Here is a 24,899-nt window from a genome sequence, read left to right as displayed (position 1 = left end):
TGAGACTTATTATCTCTATCTGTTGAGTCTGCTGTACCATTTGAAGGTCAATTGAATATATAGGAAACGATATATAGTCTCAGCTGCAGTGCACTCGACGTCGAATGCACCAACTGTACCTACTGTAAGCACTGGTTTCAAAAGTTTAATGGGGCGAGTAATTTGAAATTGGAAATGTGTTTCTTCTGTCTTGATGTCATTTTTTTGTGTATTTATTTTTCTTTAAAGAGATGCTACAATCAGACTGCTATTCAGTCCTTCAATAGGCACTTTAAGTACTTTTTTTCTCTCTTGAGTCAGTTTCCGGATGACTTTTCACGTTTTAGACATTGAGATTAAATCAAAGAGTGTGGCCGTAACCTGACTAAAGGTGCACTGAACAGTACCTCAGCATTACAGTACCTCATTGTCTTTCACTTTTAGCTGTTGCCTGTTTTAAAAAGCAGAACGTGTCTCACGTTTTATCTCGGTGGAGGCCGTTTCCCTACTAATAAAATGCAGAGCCCTGTGTTTATGCATCATCGTAAGACGACTGTATGCTGAATGCAGACTTCCAATTTGGTAGCAGTATGTTTGACCATATAAATAAAGCTGCGTACTTAACCACCTTTAGTAGCAGAAAGCTCACATAGATGTGTGTTTGAGGAAAAAAAAAAAAAATTTTCTGAAATAATTCACATGCAAATACTATTAAATGCATGTTTATATTCCTGTCACTGAATATTAGCATCGCCCTCCTTGAAGTAACCTTGTTTGTTATTGTTGACATGAAGCACATTTATAATTCGAGTAAACAATGCATTAACCTTCAATTTTTCATACTGCTAAGCAAAACAAAAAAGCAATGCTTAAATATTCGTAACTGCATATCTAATGTTTACTCTTTAGACAAGAAGAATCAAGAGCAGCAATGGTTATGAATCTTAATATATTTTACTATATATTATTAAATGTGGAGAGGAAAACCCATTGGTATGTGTAAAGATTGGGATCATTGTGTAAGATGGACAATGAAAGAAACTGTAATTCCCAAAGTTTGTCAAGACAAGCTGGTTTTAGTAACTAGTTTAAGTCACTGTAATAGGTTTAGGATTATATTTATTAGTGATGAATGTGGTAATAGAAACAGCAAAATGTTGGGTTTGTATTTAAGACCAAACAAGATCTTTTACACCTTAAATTAGTTTTGAACTCTAAAACAGCTATAAAAGAACCAAATATGTTGAATCCTGCTTCAAATCCAGCTGAACATCTGTGAGGAGAATTGAAACCTACACCTGTGAGAAAGAAGCCAATAAATTTTAGATGGCTGCTGCAGTTTGTTCAAAGAGACGGTCAAAGCTACGAACTGAGAAATCTCATAAAGGGTTTAAAAGGCATTAGCAGAGACTGCCTTTATGTGTGCAACAAAATGATGGCTTTGGACGAGCTCCAGCAGTCTGTCTTTTATTTGTTCATTCTGACTCTCCTTCATTCGTTTTCATTTTTCTCCTCTACTCCGTCTTCATTTCTCTCTTTCTTTTTTTCTGTTTTAACCCATTTTCCTTTTCCTTCAATCTTAGATCCTCCCTCTCTCTCTCCTCCATAAACTTTTTCATGTTCTGCCTTCTTCCTTTTGTCTGTCATAATCTCTTCCTCTCCATCACAGTCATTCCCTTTCTCTTTCCATCAACATCTGTATTCTTCTCTTTCATCTTCTTTCTCCTTTCTTTTCTAGTCTTCTCCTTTCCCCGCTCTTCTTTTCCTATATTCTTTCTTACTTTTGTCTTTCCTTTCTACCTACTTTGACTATTTCCTTTATTCTTCCCTCAACTCCTCCCTTACTTCTGACCTTCTTTAATTCCTTTCTTCCTTTCTGCCTTCTTTATTTCATTCCTTTTTTTCATCCTTCATCCCTTCCTCTTTTCCCTCTTTCCTTCCCGGCTTCCTTCCTTCCTCGCCTCCTTAAGCTGAAGGAAAAATATACACAAATTTAAAAACCTTTGAACACAACCCTGTTTGTTCAACGTTTCCTTCCTCTTTTCTTTTTTCATAAGCCACGTTCATTTTGTCATTTAAAAATATAATATCAGTGTCTCGTCTCCTCTGCAAGCCCAAGAGTTAATTATTCATCCGGTCTATCACTGTAGTTTTTGTTAATTAATGAACCTTCAGAGGGCAAGTTCTTTGTCGTTGTGTGACCCATTATAATTTTGTATTATTAAGAAGTGTATTTAAACATGCTTGCTGTGCAGATGCAGCCTTGGTTCCTCAGAGAATATTCAGACTCTGATAGAGAATCTAACACATTCATGCTAAAAAAATAAAATAAAAATGTAATTCTGGTGATAATACAAAGACCATCAGACTCACAGAGAAGCAGCTGAGGTACTGATGGCTTTATCATTAGCAGACTGATGCCTCAGAGCTCCGAATCACTTACTAATAGAACAACATGTTGCAGCTACTATCTAATGTTTAGCCCATCCAGCTGAAAGAAACACACCCAGTGCAGTTTTATCTTTTTTTACCCTGTGTATTCAAATGACATTTAACTAATTTGGTAAAACAACTTTAGGTCTTCTAACCCCCGTCACACAGTCACACACCTGTTTTTATTTGTTTTTGTTTGACGATACTCAGCTGTCAATAGATAATGTTCCATTTCTGCACTTCTGATACTGAAAATGTGTAATTTTAACCTCCAGTCAAGCCAGACAGCCACAGATTCCTTTGGACATGATTTAAAATAACAATGTGGGACGAGCATCTCAACTCAGACATGCAAAATATACATACTGTAAATATGCACCACAGTTTATGTAAGTTCAACACCAATGTTGCAGCAGCGACCCGATAATTACAATGTGCAGCATTATGCAGACACCCTGTTGACATCGTTTGAAGTGGCAGGTCCACCAGGGGAGGTCGTGTGATTTTCTTATTAATTCAGCTATAATTAATACAGCTTTCAGGTCAGGGAGCTTTCTCGGTGTGAAAAGATTGTTGAATTTTGAGCCCTAGATGATCAAATGATTATTAAGTATCGTAGACAAAAATGATACGGGTTACACCTCCGCAAAAATAAATACCAGCATTCTTATGTAGTTGCACATTATATTTTTACGCCTTTCATCCTATTACACAGACTGTATGTAACAGAGGCATAATAACACACATTCATGACAGAATTCTGATCATGTTTATCATTATTAAGAAAATACACAAAATTCGTAAGTGTGAGCTCATGCAAAAGGCATTTTATATGTTCCGACATACATTGCAAGATAGGTACAGTGATGATGATTTTATGCTAAGCGAGCATAGAGATATGTAAAGTTGCTGATGGGACATGCATACAAAATTATAAATAAAAAAAAAAAAAACTTGGAAGAGTTTAAAGCTCCATGTTCAAGAGCAACGTCTTAACAAGCAAAGGAGCCTCAGCCCACCATAAAATTGATGGTTATATGAAAATGACAATGTAGTGGAAATAAGAAATGTCCTCTCCCCTTTTCTTCACCCAACAACAAGATCGTCTGTGTGTTTTCAGGGTTTGTTTTGTTTTGTTGTTGCTGTTCTGTAATTGCTATTGTTAAGTGGTTGTTTGCAGCCTCACTCTTTTCCCAGTCTGTGTCCACATTTCATACCAACACATTGCCATTTCATCCCAACCTGCTTCCATTTCATACCTTGGTTCTCGTTTATATCTGCTTGGTTCTTTTGTTCAATATTTTAAGGAATTGTGACAATAAATGATCATAAAACCCTCAAATCTCAAATAAAATTTGAAACATTTGTAGGTTATTGAAGGTTTTCAGTTGCACCTTATTGTGGCTCTGATCCTAATTTGGACTGGATCAACTTGAGAAAATATGGCAGGTTATGACATCCGTTTTAAACTAAAGAAACTGATGGAGATCCTTCCTGGTGTATGTTTATCAGATTTTCATAACTAGATTTCATTAAAAAAAATAAGCTTTAAGTAGATTAAAGAAAATTACTTTGAATCATCTCCTGTCAAACTGGGTATGAACTGTCCCATGGGGGCAAATTATTTGTGGCCGCCATGGCAGAAAACCCTGTTTTCATTCCTTGCGCTCTTCAAATACTGTTTTGCTCTTTCAACTTCTTACTCTTAAAATTGCTCTGTCTTCGTCAGACTGGCACAAGATGCTCCAGACAGATGCACCAGTAACTTTGATGCTGTAGCCCAAATCCGAGGAGAGGCTTTCTTCTTTAAAGGTAACCTAAAATGGGGGTAGGTTGTGTTTTTCTTTAATATTATTATGATCTATTTTTTTTAATATAAATATAGCAGATGGAACATACAGTATTTATCTGGTGCAAAATGATATAAAATGAATTAATTTACAGATGAATTGGTTCAGTGTGGTAAGTAATATCAGGTGAAGATGATCAGCCAACTCATGCATTGTCCTTATAATGTAGCTCCTACATGCTGTATTTAATAGATGTTGAAGTATAATATCCAGAAAAGGTTGGTGCTGGAAGAAAAGTGGATTAAGCTGCTTTTATGGCACATAAGAGAATTATCCTGTGACAAGTCATATAAGAGAAATGGAAAATGATAAAAAGGATGACACCTGAGGAGCACAGTTGCTTTATTTTTCATGCTTTACCATTCTAAATATTTTTGTTGTTGCAGTGTAATAAGGGAGATGCATGCATACAAGTGCATGCTTGCTTCAGATTCTTCTTAAGATAACGACAAGACAGAAAACAGAATAACGAAGGTCCAAAGACTAAATCCTGCGAGACACCCGGAGATGGATTATAATACGACTGCCTACCAGGGACTGTAATGAAAGTTTCTGTTTGCTTAAGCTAGAGTCGAGACACAGGAAACGCAAACCTGCTTCCTATAAATTATTTTTTCATCCAAAGTGTAGGCTATGAACTTTTAATTCTCACTGGTAGTTAGAACAGTATCCACAAACAAGAGACCGATGCAGACGGCAGCAGGTGACAGTTTCTGGATTGGAGGGGCAACAAGAGAAGGGGCAAAAAGCGAGAAATTATTTACAAAGACTGGAACAAGGCTAACAGAGACGCTGAGTCACTGCACTGGCACGATGTGGTAGAAAGAGACCCACAAGACCAGGGCTGATTGGATCGGACTTGCAGGTGAAGCCAATCACTCACACACCAGGATGGTGTCTGAAAATTAAGCAGAAGGGGGAAAAGAGAGAGGGAGAGCAATTTCCCCAGCCATGGGAGCAAGAAACTGGCAGGCATGACTGTAGACCCTTTGCAGCAAATGCCTTCTGGCACAAAGTACTGGGGTTACAGCAATAAAAATCACTAAGGAGAGGGTTGGGGGATCTTTTGGGATGAGACCATCACTCTTCTGGGCCATAACTCTTCCAATTCACCAAGAATTCAAGGCTGTGTTCAGAAGCTCTGCTGTCTGCCTATGACATTGGGTGATGAGAGAGAGAGAGAGAGAGAGAGAGGACACAGGAGACTGAAAGAGACCAATTTGAATTGAGACTCATTAAAGGAGGAATGATTGCAAAGAAAAAAGGCAACTTACGGCGGAAGGCTCATCTCTAATTAGCAGAAGAGAAATGGAAAAGTAGAAAGTGCAAAATTTTTGTATTTAACTTTAACAAGTATTTTTGATGTCGCTCAGCCTTTTAATAGGGAACTGATTAAGTTTCTTGTAAAAAAAAAATGTTCATACCCGTTGAACTCTTCCACATTTTATGTGGTGTTGTCGCCATGAACAACACCACATAAAATATATAAAATATACAAAATTGGTATATTTTGTTAAGATTTTATATGATAGACCAACACACAACAGATTTGCCCAAAGTTGAAGAAAAATTATGTTTTACTCATAAAAATTGTATAAGAGTGACATACCTCTGTAACCCACCCCTTTCCTTCCACGGACAACTCTAAATAAAATGCACCACAAACCAGTTTTGAGGAGTCACCTAGTTAGAATATAGTGTGTGTACACTGTCTAATATATTCTCAGTGTACAATACAAGTTGTGGAAAAGTATAAGCAGGGTTAGGTTGTAAAACAACGTTTCAAGCTTCTCGCAGAGCACATCCAGTTCGTCATTTTGAAAATGGAAAGAGAATCCCATGACTGCAAATCTACAAAGAAATGACCATCTACCTGAACTGACGGGGTGGGTAAGGAGGGCATTAATCAGAGAAGTAGCCAAGACACCCAGGGTAACTCTTGAAGAGCTGTAGAGATTCACAGTTTAGCCGTGTGAGTATAAATCTGACCTTAATGGAAGAATGCCAACCAGGAAATCACTGTTCAAAGAAGGTCATAAGAAGAATTTGCATTTTGTCACAAGTCATCTACAGAGGAAAGAAAGTGCTTTTGCTATTTGCAACATATGTTTTTCCATAAATTATCAGCAAATGTATGTTGGTCTGTCACAAAAAAGTACCAGTGGAGTGCAAAAATGCAAATGGAAATGTGTTGGTTTTCTTTGTCCAGAGCACTGTGTGGATGTTCTGTGCTGCACAGAGCTCCTTGAACATGACTCTGTAACATCCTGCAGGGCAGGATTGGTCCTCCTCTTTAGTTTGACTCTGAGGATATGATCATACAAACCCATGAGGAGGTACAAAAATACCTAAATACTCTGATCTTTGTGAGACAGGAACCACTGTTTTTACTAAGAGGTCATCAGTTTCTTTAGCTCGTGGAACTTTATAGCCAGAACTGCACAATTTACCCCGTCAGTGCGGTATTAATAAAGAAAAAGATGACACATTAAAGCCACTATTTGCTTTGTATTTGTATATTACAAGTATACCACTTGCCAAAGTACAATTGACTATGTTCTCACTAATTAATTATTCAACCTTATACCATGTTAAAACCTTACATCTCAGTTTGAAAATGTCAATAATTACAACAGTCATCTTTTACACACAAGCTGATAAAGTTATGGTCTTTGTACATCTTTCATTTTCATACAGCTGTCTGATATCTTAAGCTGAATCTTTAATCCTTTAATCCTCAAATCTTTAATTCTGTACTTTATTTGACTTATTCGTTGGCCATCCTGTCCGGTCACCATTCAGTACTGAAAGATATGACATTTGGTTATGTGCTTTGTCAACCTGACTGAATTAATTTTATCTTATTTAGACTGTTTCCCTGCTGAGGTCTTGATTCTACTTTAGCATAAAGTTTTGTTTGATAAGAGAAGGGGAAGGGGAGATTTTCAAAGGGGGCAATTGTATTTGTATTTCCTTTCTTTCCTCCTATACCTTGAGTTTTTATTTAAGCTATTCGTCTTGATTACATAACACTACAAACTGAGCCAGGAGAATGTATTCTGAATTGCAGCTCCTTATAAACCACTCTTGGATGTTGTGATTGGTCTATTTTCCATCAAGATGAAAGAAGTCAACATCCATCTGCTGTGAGAGATCTGTCCAGTGTCACAATTTCGGGGGGAAAAAAAAGTGCTTGTCTGCTTGTCTTGAAGATGTTTGAAAAGGTTAAAGGTGTACCTCCTCGGGCTTTTGTTGGATTGTACCAGAAGGAAACAAATAGCGGCGGTGTGGAGGAATAAAAAAAAAGAGCATGGAGAAGATGAAAAGAAAAACACTAGATCTGACATGATGGAGTGAACAAAGTGCCCCCCAGGGAGATTGATGGGTGTTACTTCCAGGGATTGGCTAATACACCATTAGGGTGTTGTAAATAAAAATAACCAAGAAGCAGACGCAAAAGGGAAGCAGTGTGTGAGTCAAGTAAAAATACTTTCATGACAAACTAGGAAGAGCTCTGGAATTCCAAGAACAATGTTAGAATGGGACCAAAAAAGGATTCAACTCCACAAGCCCAAATGACAACAATTGAAAACAGGATGGCAAAAGCTGTCCAACAAGAGAAACGGAGATTGAGAAAGGGTTTTCTGGATTAGCAGCAGGTGTGCTAATAGCAAAGAGGAAGCTGCTGAATGGTCAAAATTGCTCCATTTGATGCATTTCCTCATAAATTCAGCTAATAATTATTTTGTCACTTGGCGGTGCTCGCGAAATGCATTCGTTAGATCATAAAGTATGGGGGGGAAAACTTAGACGGTGACATGATGGCGGCAGTAACACATCTTGCCATGACACACCAGAAAACAAATTGTATCCAAACACACGTGCTGTGTACGAAGTGGGCGTACTTTAAATGTTGTCACACTTAAGTCAAATAAGTGACAGGACTTTTGCTCCTTCATTTCTTGACATTCAAATCTAGTAAAATTCCCTGTTTAGACACAGAAGTGGTAAAATAAACGGTGAGACAGCAGCTTCAATCAGACTCCAAGCCTCACCAGTCTTAAGCACATTATGAACAAATTCTGCCACCTAAAAAAAGGTTAACACATTAAACAGTATTTTCTGCCAAAGTAATCTTAATCTTTCCAGATAATTGTTAGGTTCTTTAAGTTGTTTTTATCAATTGCAAATTGTATTTGTTGCTGGAACACCTTATTTTTATTTTTTATCTTTTTATGAAAGCAGCCAAAAGAAATAAAGTGCAGCCAGCACTCCATTTGGCAACATTTCACCAAAATCAACTTGCCTTTTCTTTTAACAACCTTGTTTGGAGAAGCTCTAAGCCAGTCTCTTCTGGTTCCTGTAGGGAAGTACTTTTGGAGGCTAACAAGGGAAAAGCACCTGGTGTCCCTCCATCCTGCTCACATTCATCGCTTCTGGAGGGGGCTTCCTCCCAATTTGGATAGCGTGGACGCTGTTTACGAGAGGCCAGGGGACCACAAAATAGTATTCTTCAAAGGTGAGTATTTACTCCTGATTCAAATTGGCTTTTATTTTGATTTGCCTGTCTGTACAAGAAAGAAAAAAAAAAACACAACAACATTTGTATAGCTTTGTGAATTCTTTCTTTTATTGTAATGTTTGTGCTGAATCCTCAGGTCAAAAGTATTGGGTATTCAAAGACAATAACGTTGAGGAGGGTTACCCACGTCCAATTAGTGACTTCGGCCTTCCTGTGGAAGCAGTGGATGCAGTGTTTGTTTGGTTACACAACGACAAAACCTACTTCTTCAAAGATAACTACTACTGGCGCTATGACGACCACCTGCGACACATGGACCTTGGTTTCCCCAAAGACAGCACGCTTTGGAAGGGGCTGCCGCTCCAGCTGGACGATGCCATGAGGTGGTCTGATGGTGAGAAGCCACAAACATCTGCACTTCATTATTTTATACTTTTATATTAGCTGAAAGAGGGTAACCTAACATATTCTGCATGCTATGCAAACCTGTTCAGTGAATTAGAATATTATTGAAAAGTATTTTCAGACTGATGTTTTCAAGCTTTTATTTATGTTAATTATGGTGATTTGTTGTTTGTTTGTTTGTTTACCGTTAATGATAAAAGCGTTGAAGGTTAGAATAATACACCAGATGGATGCAAAGACCATCTTTAATTTATGGGTTTAATGAAAAGTATGTTTTATACCTGAGGTTATTTTCAAAATCTGACAAACGAGACTCATCTGAACGCTGTGAAATGACAATAACAAACACATGCCACTTAGTAACAATAAGAACCTGCATCCAAGATTTTCTGATCTGTGCTCCACCTTTTCAATTGAAATTAAATTAAATTGCAATTTGATCCTGATTTATACGAACATACAGAAAAGAACTGAATGACATCTTTCATTTCTGATACTTTGTTTTATTATAAAATGTAAGATGTGTTTTTATAACTTTCATTTCTGTAGAGGTTATTTTAGCTGCTGGTGTGTGTGCCAATCATTTTTCAATTTCAACAGGAATCCAACCATTTTGACATATATTTATTACTTTTTGATAGGACCAATTTAGGCTCTGATTGGATGTTTTTTTTGTTTTGTTTTGTTTTTTCTATATTTTACAAACTGAGTATTGGTAACTGGGATGTTTGTCCCACATGAGCACAGGTTGTTTCCCATTACTTAATGCCCTATGACTAAAGTCGTCTGCTATAATTAACTTTTGGGAAATGTTTGTTGGAAAAAGGTTCATTTGCAGTTTCACATGATTGAACTATATATTTTTTGACATTGTTTTTATTCCCATATTATGAGGAGTATTTTTAAGATTTACCAAGTTATGGTAGAGTTTAAATATTTGCTTTTCATTTGAGATTGGCGTTTCCCAATCCAGTATAGAATTTGCCCACTTACAGATTTATTCAGGTTTTTGTCATATTTACATGTTTTGGATCGTCAAACACTTGTTAATATTAGACAAAGATAACCTAAGTAAATATAAAATACAGGTTTTATTAAGGACAAAAAAAAATATTCAAACAAACCTGGTCCAATGCTTCTTTGTTTCTTAGTTTTACAGGACTGTCAGTAATTAGGACTGAATATCGCTTGTGAAATTATACAAAAAAAAATGTGGGCAATCAGAGTTAATTCACAATTTAACAATGGGTGCAACTGTATTTCACGCAGAGCCAGGTTAAGTTGGACAGCCTTTTTTCCCCCTAAAAATTGAAGTCATCATTTAAAAGCTACTCTTTTTATTTAATTTGATCATCTTTGTCTCATAAGTGTGACAAACAAAAACAGAAAATCTGTAAATGCAAATACTAAAAATGCTTTTTCAAAGCACACGAAGACCTAATGAGTTTTAAATATTGCGTCCCGACAAGTAAAAGACGTTGAACTTGCTTTCTAACGTGATAGAAATCTTAATACTCTGCTCACTCTTTAGTTGGGAAAACTTTGCAGGAAGTCTAATTGAAATTCAAATTTCCATTCGGAACTCTGTTTAAATAGCTCAATTTGGCTCACAAAGAATCCCGTAAAAAACTATGGATGAAATAAAAGGAAGTTTAATGAGGAGTCAGAAACAACACATTTTATTACAAAACAGGATATTAAATGTGGTAGAGATTTTGGCTGCAGTTTGCTGGCAGATCACTTCTTTAACAATACATTTAGACCCTGCTGATTCCTTAACATTTTTAGAGTTTTTGAAAGCCAGGTGGTCAATTTCTATTCCAAGCATTGTTCCGTATTATTTTATTTATGAGTGCATTCTTGCACAAACAGCAGTTATTGTACACGCTCTTGGAAAAGAAGATGTGGCCAAGTGCTCCACAACAGAAGCTATAAAGCACGCTGCGGTCTTGGAAAATAAAATATCTGGACTATAAACCTTTTAGAAACTAGCTGCTGAAGTTTAAGGACTGAAAACTTTTTTTTCAATTACACTTGGTCAATGTAGCACAAGAGCTTTGGCCTTTCCACCATAAACACAGTAAAAATCTCTTGTCAGGTGTCATGAATCCACTAGGTGCCACTGTGAGCTTAGTGGTCCCACAGGGAGCACAGATATTAAAAAAAAATCTAAAATGGGGTGACAGGTTCTCCAATCTAATCAAAGGGGTGAGACAGGGAACATTTCTCCAGCCTTAACCTCTGCACACGGTTGAGTCCATCATGATCCACTCCCCCAGATCTATCTTCTGCTGCAACAACAAGGAATAAAGCAAAGCTTGTTTCAGACTGTTTGGATGCCACCGAAGCAGGACAAAAGACTATAAAAGTAACGGCTGATTTTGCTTGGCGGCTGCCCACTTGTTTCACTTCAGTTCAGTCCCTCAAACTCTTTAGCCCTTTCATCACAATCACAGTTTGCACCCACACAGGCAAACATCAGCATAAACACCCTGTTTCTACATTGTGCTGATTAAGCTTAGGTATGGAAATTTCATAGCAAGCATTGCTACAAAAATTCATACTTTTAATTTCAGCCCTCATTTGTCCAGTTGAATATCACTGTAATTGCACGGAGATGTTTATTCTGGCTGTAAATGGCATTAATGCTGCTAAGGTATGCAGGTTAATAATTTCTACTTGCATAATGAAACATGACTTTTTTTCTGCATTTTAAATGTTTTATTTACAGAGGTGAGACAATTGAGAGCTGGTTCTCACTTAAAACCACAACTTTGGAAGAACCGGCAGTAAAAGCAAATACTACAAACATTATAAATTATAAGGACAGAGAAAAAAAAATCAGAAAGCACCACTTCTATACAATACGTCCAAATGAGAAGAAGGTGCATGGACCATTTGCAGTGAATTATTAAAGGTAATCATTGGGATGTAGGTCTGAAGCTTTAACATGTTTTTGCAAATCATTCCAGTCATTTTGGGCAACAAACTGTAATAATGAACGACCAAAGGTGGTGCAAACCTTTGGAATGGTTCTGGTGATAAAATTACTGGAGCATAAATTTCTGCAATTTTTTTGGAAATTAAAAAAAAAAAAACATGCAAAGGTAAAGCAGAGTTTTGACAATGTTTGCATTGTAAACTAATTGGTACCAACCTGCAAGAATATAGAGATGACCCTGTTACAAAACGGACTGCAGTGACATTCAGTTTATGCAGAAGGTTTTTGGAGGCATTCCCGTAGATAACGTCAACATAACCTAGAACAAGAAAGGTTGTCATTTTGATGTTACTAGACAGAAAATTGGTTGCAATTACTACTTGTAATGTGTGAAGACTTAAACCTCAGTACAGTCTCTCACTTTTATTTCAACAGAACCACAGAATACAGAAGTGTTACTTAGATAGTTTTTTATATTTTTCTTTGGTTTTCTGTCACAGCTCAAACCTTTGCAGAAAGATTCATTTCTATTCATCTCAGTTTTAAAATAAAGGTTTGTGAACACAGTTGTGCTCATCCCAGATATCTCTGTTCCTTTTTGTTCCTTGTCAGGACTTGTAAGTTTTGTTATCTTGCAAAAAGGAATGGACAGTTTTTCTTGCACATTTGTCAGAATTCAATTTCGTTAGAGAGCAAAAATCAAGAGATGGTTAAAGATTTTTCTCTTTTTTTCTTTTTTTTTTTTCCCCCAAGTGTTGATTCTCCCATTAATCAATCCCCAAAGAAGAACCGTATCGAATTTGACAGGTTGATCTGGCTTTGGCTGTTAGAGCAAAGAGAAAGAGCTACAGCTAGAAGAAAGCTTGAAATGGTGAAGAGAAAAGTGTTCATTGGCCTTAAAAGTCAAAATAAATCTGGAACAAAATTTTTAAAAATTCCGAATGTCGAGTAATTCTACTACATTAACACTCTTAAAACCTATTAATACAAATGTTGCCCTTACTTCTACATATGTCCTTTATATATATTATTCATGCTAAACACTGCGATCTTAGTTTTCTTTGTTAATAGATTGCTATTGGAATAGGTCAAAATGCATTTTTAACAATAGGCTGACTGATTTTAAACTAACTCACTGTCAGATCAGCACATTAAATTCATTGCCTATTATTTTGACAAGGACCTAAGTGCTTCACCAAGACACACTGTGAATTTGAGAATAACTTTAAAACTGTGCTGTGGCTCCGTTTGTGAACGTCTGATTATCCTTTTGGCGATCCAAACCCTCGGTTGTTATCGTGCTGATGAAAAGTTTTCTCCGTCTTTGAATCAGCATAAAAACCGGTGAATTCATCAGACCTGGGATTTATGTAATCTTTGAAGAAACGTAAAAGTGATTGTGGTTTATGTGATAAGTGGTTCTGTGAAACAGGGATTTATTTCTCCGAGATTGAGCCTCCAAACATTTCTCGCTACCTTGTTGATGTGTTTTGATGTATTTCCAACCCAAACATTTATGGTTGCGCACAACATTGATTCAGGATGCTGCGCCGGCTGATTGATCTAATTGCACAGAGCAATTATGTCCTAAAGAGTGTTGTTGATTAAAAATGCACCTCTCTACAATTCATACAACTAAGTTATATTGATTTAAAAAAAAAAAAAAGAAACATCAGTGTGTATCCGTGTATAACAGCAGTGCCTGATGTATTTAGAGCCTAAACTAAACTTTATGGCACAAACAGGCATGTGTTTGTCCTCTTCTGGCTGGGATACATCTGTTGTCTGACTCCGTGGTTCAGGACAAGCACGTGTACTGCTACATTTTTAGAGATTCATGGATTTATTTTTCTTATTTTTTATTTTTTTTATTTAAAAAAGCTGCAGGCCATTGGTATTTTGTGTTTTTGATTATCAAAAACCTCAGCAGGTCTGCATGTTCCCACACCACAACAATTTTTGTTGAGGTGTGTTGGGTTGACAAATTCTCCCTCCCGTCTTCAGAAACTCCGCAGCTCCTACAGAGTTGCCACAGTTTTCTCGGCTGCTGCTCTGATTAATCTCTCTTTGCCCAGCCTGTCGGTTAAGGTCGACCACCCTGTTTTGGTAGGTCTGGTGTTGTACCACGCTGCCTTTTTGGATGATGAACAGTTGCTTTGCAAGTCAATCCTGCTTCAGCGTTCTCCAGAAGTAAAGCCCGAGCTTTCTGCTGTGCTCTTTGGTCTTCTTCTTTCTGTTTGTTCTCTGATGTTCTCTGTCAAACCTCGGAGGCTTTCACAGAAAAGCAGGATGTGTATTGAGATGAAGTCACGCACAGATGGACTCTATTTACTAGCTCAGGTCACCTCTGAAGGCAACTGGTTGCACTGGATTTAATTTACCATTTTCAGAACGTGGGGTGCTGAATAACAAAGACAAGGATAGTTTCTTTCTGAGTGAGTATTCAGTATGTTATAATTGATGCAATTACAAATTTGTAAAGAAAATCTTTGGATTCTTAAATGATTGAAACCAGCATAAGATGCTGTTTCAATCGTTATTGAAATCGTTTTATTTTTTGTTCCAACTTGTTCCTTTTCTAGATTTGTCAAACTTCCCAGCTGTGTGGTCTCATAATATTTTTTTGGTGTATGAATACTCACTCAGCCTGCAGCCTATACTTGTACAGCTTGTAGTTGGTCACAGTCAACACTCCATTGTTTTCAGCACTTATCTGCTGTCACCAAGCTGCAGAGCGTTGGAAAAAAAACAAAAAAAAAAACATTTCATTGCGGCATCACATGTGCTCCCTTTCTGTTTGCGTACAATTAATCACCTTCCTCAAAATGATTATTTTCTGTGAAGTTTCCTGAAAACATACCGCGGAGGGAGCCTCGGAGCCAGATGGATGACAGACGTTTTGTTTACTTCTAAATACCACAAATTGCCTCATAGTTTACTGACAAAGTGCTTGACAGTTGTTCAGAAAGGTCATCACCAATCACCGATGGCCCCTTTCGAACATAATTCAGCCTTTTGTGATCTTTTCTGCGCCGAGGCACACATGGTTCGCAGATTTTTCTGAGCAAGTGCTCTCTGCAGGGACTGTTGCATTTGCATTTTCCATTTAATAAAAAGCAGCACACGCTAAGTCAAGTGAGGCATAAAGATAGTTATTGAAGTCATTTTCACAAAAACCAGAATATTAATCAAAAATAGCTCTCACGTCTCTTATTTTCCTTTTAGATGTGTTGCTGCTTTTAAAATTTTTTGCTGTTTTTGCAACGGTTCCAAAAACTCCCACATAACACTTTTAATTTTTTTTTTTTTTTTTTAGCATTTGAAATTGGCAAAACATTTACAGAAGTCCCTGCTGATTCACCTCCAGGATACTTTACTTCAACCAAATGAGCATATGTGTTGTGTGAGCTGTTGGCAGGTATGATGTCTCCTTCACCTCCCTATAACCTTCATCCCATCATCCCTTAATACTCATTTTGTTTCTCATCAAGTACCAGGTTTTAAAGGAGCACATGAGGCTATGTGTGTGTGTTACCGGAGCTCATTATTCCAGGCAAGGCCAGTAATGTTTACAGGATGCAAATCTGTATTTCTTCTTTAATCTTTACTGTTTGATACAATATCATAATGTACAGACAAAAGGAAAATGTAAATTGGAATGAATAAAAAAATTGGAATGAATTGAATTGATTTTGGATTAAATTGGACTCAGTGCAGTTAAAAATGAATGGGACTTGTTTGTATGACATTGGCTTATTAATAAATTAATTAAAATGTAATTTATTGTATTGATAGATAAAATAAGATATTTCTATAAGACATTTTTCATGTGCAGATTGAGTTATTTTTTGGAGAAAGATGTGACTCAATAGATGTGATCCATCTGATTTTATTGTTCAAAGACTACATCAAGCTGTCTTTTTGACTTTTAAGCTTACATCGGTCTTACGCTGCTCTTATGCCAACCTTTTGCTCTACAACTGCTGGAGATAAACCCACATAATTCTTATATTATATTTAGACTCCAGGAAAACAAAAAGTCACGAATCGCTTTTTGAAAGTTCGTAGACAGTCAGACACAGGTGGCGGAAAATAACTGAGCTTAGATCGTTTGTGATTTCCAAATACGCACGGACAAATTGGTGACGGCCAAACGTCTGGACATTGTGCTTATTGATGAGCAGCAGAGGATAGCTGTTGTGATGGGACTCTGTAGGTGTGGCCATGCTAAATGATGGGCACAGGAGGAAAAAAAGGAACTGCGGAGAAATGCCAAAAGTGGGGGGCAGATAAAGGACGCAGTTCTGCTTTCACACAGTTTTGTCAAGAGATGTAAAAGAAACGTTCATTTAATTGTGCTAATCTAAAATGTAGAAACTCCGGGACACATGGACTCGGAGGTTCTTCACAATGCCATTTTTAATGGTTAAAATATTTCTAGGTTTAAAACGGCATCACATCAAGGAGTGACAGTGCTCAGATGTGGCTTTGAATCAACTGCTGTGATAATAAAGTTGATGCACTTCATAAAACATCCCCTCTCTGAAGCATTACCATATTGAAACTTTAAAAAGCTTGCTTTAAATTTATGCCACCACACATCAAGGAAAGACACCCCGAGGTGTGTGCAGACAACGGACTCGGTGCAACCTAAAACAGCCATCAGAGAACAAATAAAAAAGTTTAAGGACCTCATAAACAGGGAGTGAAATGGGGTCTTTGCCTGAAAGTGTTGTAAAGATGGGCGCTGCGATATGAGATATGAATATGTATAAACTTTATAGATGTGCAGGTTAAAATTTATTGATTTAATCATATACATGTGATCATTTGGTGAGAGAGAATGTCTCCCTAAAAAGTGTCACATCATCATGGTTGTGACATTTTCTTCATCCCTCAGATGCTGGAGAAAGGTTACCCGTTATTACCAGGGACTTACGATAGGTCAAATTTTCAAGTGCCTGCATTGTTGCAGAAACACTTGCAGGACAGAGAACACCGAGCAGAATATGTAATTTACAAAAAAATAAAAAAAAATCCACAATGTAACCAGGTGACCCATTGCAGGTGTGCCTGGTGTATTTCTCCTAGGGACACTCATGTCTCTATTTCTCTTGTTTCTATCGGTGCTGTTGATGCTTTCCAGCTGCAAACCTGGCGCTCTGAATGTTTTTTTTTGTTGTTGTTTTTTAGACATTAGCCATTGATTCAGGATATGTGTGATTCATAATAGTGTGTGTAAAGCTTTTTTTGGGGGGTGAATGATGTCTGCTTTAGAACTTTAACTGCTGGAAACTTTATTGTATTACTTTTTTTGTCTGACTTAGTTTGATATGCAGCCAGCAGAAGTCTCTCTCTCCCTTCATCTAAGAGAACTGCACAATGTGGGAGGACCCAAGTTTGAATGCTGGCTGCATAGTCTTTCAGTTTTACTGAAGGGAGCTCTTTATTCTTTTAGATCATTAGACTTTACAAAATGAGCTATTTAATAAAAGGTTCTCAGGAAACTTTTCAAAGTCACCACTATCCTTTGTTTCCTGCAGCAACTCTGAGTTCAGAGTCTTCCACCATCATCCACTGTACTAAAAGTTAAAAATGTTACTTTGCTTCAAATTGGCTGCTTCAAATGACTGGATTACCTTTAAATCTATGTCATCAAGCTCAACAGGAGTCTTTGAGTGGACAATAGTTTGTATTCTGTTAAACATGCTGGAAAGGGAACCACAAAGCTCTGACATGGGGCTCCTACACCCTCAGGGAAAGTAAAGAATTGTAATGGAAGAAAGAGGGGAAAAAAGTGAATTTTTATTACCGTCTAAAAAGTTGTGTCCCTCCATCTGTTCCATTGATATATATCACTAGATAGGGCAGCAGCTATTAGCCCCTACAGCTAATGATATGCAACTGCAGATGCCATTACTGTGCTTTCAGTCATATCGACAAAACCATAGTGTTCCGATGTGGGGTGAGGATGCATCTGTCACAAAAATGAACAAAGCTTCCTTATTTCTTATCCAATATCTAGAAAATATGGCTGAGAAAATTGCCAAGCTTTTTATGTGTGAAATATGCATTATACCTAAATGTAAACTATCAGTTTGGTTTCTGCCAGTCTCTGTCTGTCAAAATCCAAAAGAGGAAAAAGGAAATATCTCTATTGGACAATTAATTTAATTTTACACAACTGCTACTGAAACTGCTACACTTGGCCCTATTTGATGACTGTTATGAATAGTGTGCCTTTCTGCAAGTGAACGGGGCAATTTGTCAAATTTATTATCGCTTATTGAACCACTCTGTTGGAAGGTGTTTCTTTGTCCAGATGGACCAAAAAAATTCAGAAGAAATGTACATCCAGATATGAACAACCAGTGTGAACAATATGTGGTAGAGAAGGAAGAATCACATTACCATATGCCATAAATATCCTCTTTGCAGTTTTATGATCAGTGATCAGTATGAGCTTGAATCCATTGCGATGCGTTGCAATTCCAGCTGAATTTTTGCAACGTAAAACCCAAAATCTTATGCAACGTAGGACTGTAGCTCTTACCATGCGGAGCCCCACTCTTGACAGTCCAGGCCGATATTGAAATAAATTGGAGGACTGTAGCTCTTACCATGCGGAGCCCCACTCTTGACAGTCCAGGCCGATATTGAAATAAATTGGAGTTATTGATCAACAGTATGCTATCAAGAGGAGAACCTCTGCCTAGCTGGGTAATTATAAGCATAACAAAGGTGTAAATTTTCAGCTCAAAGCAATTAGTCTGCACCTCTTTCAGCTGTCACCCTCTCTGGAATTCTAAACACATGCCATACAGAGACTGACTTCATTAGCAGTATTCATTAGACCTCCCCGAAACACACACACGCACACACACACACACACAGCCACACACATTGCACCATTGTAAGCTGTCTTAAAGAAAGATGGGAATTTATTCCTGCAGATTTAGTGCAAACTCTCCCAGCCTTCATAAACCCAGGTCTCTGACCAGCTTGCTGATGCTAATAGCTCATTATGTACACTGAGCTAACAAGCGTATTTCCTTCTTGGGATAATGACCATTTTCCGCTCATTACTTTTCTGATTTTTTTTGTTTTTTTTTGTTGCATTTCTAGGCACAAAATCAGCTCTTTACGTTGGTCCCCTTGTAAACTCTCATTTTGGGTCATTTTCTTCACCTCACCTTTCTGAGAATCTCTCTAATGACATCACTCTGAAACTCCTGCTAATGCATCTACGTGTACTGAAGTTTTATAATGTGGAAACAGCCGCTGTGCTCTGTCTCTCCATCTCTGCATTAAGGGCAAGGGAAGGGTTGCCTAACAAAAAAAACCCAAACAAAACAACAACAAAAACAATGTAGTGCATTAATGGAAGGAAATGGATACACAAATAAAAAATCAGATGTTTTTTTTTTTTTGTTTTGTTTTTTTTTTTAACTTCTATTCAACCCCTCTGATTCTGTGGTGAATCAGTTCTGCAGAACTAATTTGCCACAATTACAGCTGTAGACCTTCTGAGAATGGTTTGCTCATTTATGGCCTGGTACTGTTGCCCATGTCTCTTTGCAAGGTAGTTCAAGCCAAGACAGACTGGAAAAAGAAAAAGAAAAAAAAAAACATTTGTGCACAAAAAAATTTAAGTTACAGATTTCTTGGCTTCCCTGTCCATCCTAAAAAACAAAAAAAACACAGCATAATGGCACCACCACCGTGTATCGCAGTGGGGACTGTGTGTTCAGAGTGTCAATCTTTCTTCAAACATGTTATTTTGTTGACTTGAGCAAATTATTTAAATTCTTTGCTATATTTTCTTATAATTTTCTTCCAACATTTTTTTTTTCTTTTGTGCCTCTCTTCTACGAAGGCTAGATTGGTGGAGTGCCAGGCGGGTTCTGGATTAACTCAGTATTAACCTAATTCGTAATCTAAGACTTTGTGGTTGCAAATGTGGCAAAATATGGAAAAGTCCCTTTGCAAGTTCCTGATTTCTAACTTTATGTTCTTTTGAGTAACTGCACCCTAAATACAACAAAATCCCAACCATGTTTTCTCTTTCAATCTCTACCTTAAAGGATCATCCTATTTTTTCAAGGGCAAGGAGTACTGGCGAGTGCCAGGCAGCGACATGGAGGCGGAGGCAGGATACCCTCGCCTGATTGCCAAGGACTGGCTGCTCTGCACCGAGATGCAGTCTGACTCTCCGGACACAGAAGCCAAAAGCACGGAGACGAGGGTCAACGTGCACCAGCACCCAGACCACGCAGAGAATGGATACGAGGTGTGCTCCTGCACCTCTGACACCGCCTCGCCTTTGGCTGCTCACTTACCCCTGTTTCCAGTTTGGCTGCTGCTGCCTTGTTGGACACTCTTACTGACCTTCCCCAATGAACTGCTATGATGCTGAAGCACGGGGTTAAGTACTTGTGTTGAGTGCAAGAGAGAGACTAATTAGCGGATGCTCTGCAAGAAAGAAAGAAAAAAACTGGAAGAATTTGATCATATAAATACGGTTTATTTAGTTTGTTTTGTTCTCTTTATTTCTCTTTTTTTTCTTGGGAGTTATTTATTTCACATGCCATCTTATGGTCACTTAAAGAGCTTTGCAGTAGCTGTTTTATGAACAATTATCAGTTAATATCCACTGACAGTGACGGTATTAGATGTTTCATAAGCTGAGTTGCACAGAAATACAAGTTAACTTCACTTTCCAAATGGCCTCATAATACTGAGAGGGCTAAGAAGAGGGGAATGTTCAGATATAAGTGGTTATATCATTACAGATTTAATGGCGACTTACTTTGAGGTATTCAGTTTTATGAATAAGAGCTCGTGGCTCAACCTGCTGGGGTTTGAGAGCATTCACGTCAACACTGACAGAGATTTGGAAATTACAGCTTCTTATTGACAAAATAAAAGCTGAATCTTTTATAAAATGGGATTTAAAGCAGTTTTATTTATCAGAGCCTAATGCTGTAATGCTGATACTGCAAATGTTTGCTTATTGGTGATTTGTTTAGTTAGTTAAAATGCAGCTTAAATCAGAAAGATATTCATTCACAATTCTGATTAATGTTCAAAGATACCTCGATCTTCTTTAGGCAGTTACTGGTATGGAGGGCTTAAAATGTTATGGTTTCAAAACCACTTTTCTATCATACCAATCCTGCATTATGACGTTTCTTTTTTTAGATATGTGTTTATGCAGCAATATGAGGCATAGGATAATGCAGTGCTGGCCCTCCCCCACTTGTTGCTTGTTGAATTCTTTTAGCCAAACTGATAAGAGATTCTTTGTGTCAATCTGCTTCACCAGCAGATTTTAAGACCGTTTGAATAATTTTCAAACAACTACAAGACCTAGAAAGCATGCTAAAAAAAACAAAAACATTTTTGATCCTGCTTCACAACAGGTGCAAAATCTATAAATTCACTCCATTGTTGGTGGAGCTACAGCAGACTGATAAGTCCCAAGGTATTTGTTGTTTTGATACTACCAGCAGGCTCAACCAACCTAAATCTGCATAGGAACACAAACACAGTTCTGCTTTGAAAACAGCACTAAACATAAAAGTCTTTTGTAAAATTGTATTCTGTCATATATGCAAATTTCCTCAAAAATAACCTTATCACCCTGAAAGTGACCAAAGACAGATAATGCAGGCCTTCTCTGGTTCTCATATTCCACCACTCTGAGACTATAGTTCCTTATTTTAAAATGTAAATTAGCTTTTGTTGACAATAACGACACAAAACCTCTCAATCTACCAAATCTAAACTGTGTTTATTATGACCATTTCTTCAGTTAAAAAAACCCCACAAAAACAAAACCCCACCTTCTCGACCCAAAGTAACAAAATGCCGTCACGACGGGGACGCTCGGTGGATTCGGTTGTTGCGGAGGGGTTTGTTTATTCAAAACTTTAGCCTCTCGATGTCCAAGTGTGCATCCTCAAACTCCTTTAATAGTTTGACGTTCGTGTTCTGAAGCTATCTCAAGCGAGCACACGTTTACCTTTGCCCTGCGCCGTCATCCAAACTGGATCCATATTTGTCTCCATTTGATTGAACGAAGCTGTCGGCTTACCCCTGAGGTTAGCTGTAGCATGGAATCGAGGGCAATGCCAGGAGGTGAGTTGCCTTTTTTAATGGAATCACTTCTCTTTGAAGTCTTTTGAAGTGTGAACTAGATAAGATTTGATCAGCTTATGCCATATTGACGACTTTAAAGTTTTATGATAAGATGTTAAAGAAGCAGAATGCAGCTGATCAACGTGTGAACGCTTTGTGTTACCCGCTAGAGGTCCTCTATAGGCTACAACAGCTGTGGACTCCAACCAGCATATCTGCTGAATAACTGTAAATCTGAGCTAATTTATTCCCAACACAATAATGAACAAAACGGCAACAAAAGGTGTAATATCTCGGATCCAGAACCAAAATGACTATAAATAAATCCTACAGATAGTGTTACCATACTTGTAATTCTGAACTTGTTCCATTATTTTGACAGCAGCAGGAATAATTGTAGCTTCTACGCTTCAAATAAATCTACCTTCTGAAAATCTGAAAAAGCTGTAATTTCTAAGATGTTTGATCAAGTTGAAAGTGAATACTCTCAGATGAAAGCTACATTTGTTCTGTACAGTCAGTCTTCATATATATATATATAAATATATATATCAGTCTACATGGACAGTATCTTGGAAAAGTATTCGTTTGACAAAGTGTTTCACGCCTTTCATTGGGATTTTCTGTGACAGACCAACACTAGTGGTGCATAATTGGAGAATAATTTTCTTTCTACTAAAAGACATGTAGAAACCTGTATTTAGCTCTCATGAGAAATTACTCTATCCAGTCACCTTTCATCTGCAAATATTTTGTAATAGCTCTCTCTGAGCAGAGGTGGACAACTTCTTAGTGAAATATTACAGTTTTTCTCAGCAAATTAGCCTTAAACTCTGTCAGGTTGGTTGAAGAGTGCCTGTGAACGTCAGTTTTCATTGCCACATTTTTGACTCTTTTAAGATGGGAGTAACCTTTAATCTAAAGTACTCTATAGCAAAGGCTGCACACTTATATTTTTTTTCTGATTTATGGGTATCCTCTGCCCCAAACCCAACTATTTTTCATTCTCTTAACAGGTTAATTTTAAGAATTAGATTTCGTATGGCTCAATATTTCTTCTTTTCACCTCTGACCAGCTTCCCTGTCCCACAGTATGATGATGTCACCCCCTTTTTCAAAATGGGGATGGTGTTTTCCAGATGATGTGCAGCGTTTGTTTTCCACCCCACACCGAGTTTTGAGCGATGCCCTAAAAGCTTAAATTTGGTCTTGCACGCCTTGTCTTCTTCATTGCTTGTGGGCCTCTGTAAACAGGATGTCCTATTTCTTTCTTTCAACCATGACTTTCTTCTTGCCACTCTTCTGTAAGGGCTAGATTTGTTGGGTGCACTCCTATTGTCAAAAGCCAAGGTTTCTTCCCATCCTTTCCATGCCCTGCCTGTCAGTTTGGGTAGATGTCCACGTCTACCCATTGCAAATGGTTTGCTTCCCATTCTGTACTTTCCACTAGATTACGTCGATCTATCACACAAAAACCCAATGAAATACATTTAAACTTTGTGGTAGCATGAAAAAGTTCAAGGGATATGACTAATATTTCTAAGACAACGAATAAGCCGAGTTGAGATTCAGATCAGCCGATCCCAGCAGAAGAGACAGGATCCCTATTAATCTGAATATAGACTCCCACCAGGGGGAAGAGCGACATCCCGAGGTGTCATCGCTCGACAGGTGACTGACACTGCAGCGCCCGTCTGTGCAGGCAGGTGTAATGTACCTTGGGATGTATTGCAGAGAGATGGTTAGGTTGACAGATCAATGGCTCTGTGGGAGCTTGACGTGTTGAAGACACATGAGTGGCATGCTGGTTTTCAACAGGTACACGCACAGTCAAGAGGAAGACAAGGGAACATGGGACGTGGGGGGGGGAAGACGACAAATGAATGTCGGACAGAACATTCAAAACCAAGATTCCTGCTGTTGCTTGTTGACGTGCTCCTTGCTTTCTATCCGTGTCCTGCACTCCCTCCCTCCCCATCACACAGGTGGTACCTGAGCACCTTACACACTCCCTGCCATAACCAGAGGTAGCATTAGTTTGCTGTATTTTCTTTTTGTATTAAGTATGAATATATTGTGAGCCATTGCTTTGACGAGACGACATCCCGTGGAGCATTTCCGACACAAGCCCAAGCTCCGTTTGACGACATCTATCGCAGACCTCACAAAGGCAGCAGATTTGTTATTGTTGCTGATATATTTACCTACAAGTTTAAATATAGACAGATATATTTGAGTCACAATGTTCCATGGTTACTGCAAACCAAGTGGACTGTGTATATTTCAAGCTGTGTTTTCTAATGTAAAATATTTTTGTAGAAAAAAAAAAAGAAAATAAAGATTCTTGAATGGTTTTCCTGGCTAATCATGGTTGCATGAGTGTGCAGTAAGAGAGATTACTTTGAGTACTCTGTCTTGAGGCTGAGTACGTAATTATTTTGCGCCATTGAAAATCAACCCATGCTTGAAGACAGATGAAGGTAACAGAACAGCTTGCAGACACCAACTAGGAGTTGATGTCTATCTCTGTGGTGTTCTTAATGTTTTTTTCATACCTTTGTTTTGCAATCATGGGTGTTCATGAATATTGCAAATTGTGTGATGATAATCACCCCACAGAATCACTCTT

General features: G+C 37.8%; 1 protein-coding gene across 1 annotated transcript in view; it reads left to right on the top strand.

The window, feature by feature from the left end:
* The window catches only part of LOC103147430 (matrix metalloproteinase-17-like), a 112,809-nt gene extending 88,185 nt beyond the window's left edge, over positions 1-24,624 (top strand). Inside the window, exons 7-10 of the mRNA XM_007565762.2 lie at positions 4,142-4,224; positions 8,629-8,781; positions 8,921-9,178; positions 20,215-24,624. Of these exons, the coding sequence (XP_007565824.1) occupies positions 4,142-4,224; positions 8,629-8,781; positions 8,921-9,178; positions 20,215-20,540 (820 nt within the window). The 3' untranslated portion in view covers positions 20,541-24,624. The remainder of the gene's footprint in view (positions 1-4,141; positions 4,225-8,628; positions 8,782-8,920; positions 9,179-20,214) is intronic.
* Positions 24,625-24,899: the final 275 nt, after the last annotated feature.

Source organism: Poecilia formosa, unplaced genomic scaffold (assembly GCF_000485575.1).
Source record: "Poecilia formosa unplaced genomic scaffold, Poecilia_formosa-5.1.2 Scaffold6, whole genome shotgun sequence".
In the NCBI taxonomy this organism is placed as follows: domain Eukaryota; kingdom Metazoa; phylum Chordata; class Actinopteri; order Cyprinodontiformes; family Poeciliidae; genus Poecilia; species Poecilia formosa.
The sequence above is the reverse complement of the archived record's forward strand: the minus strand, read 5'-3'. Positions and strand labels throughout refer to the sequence as shown.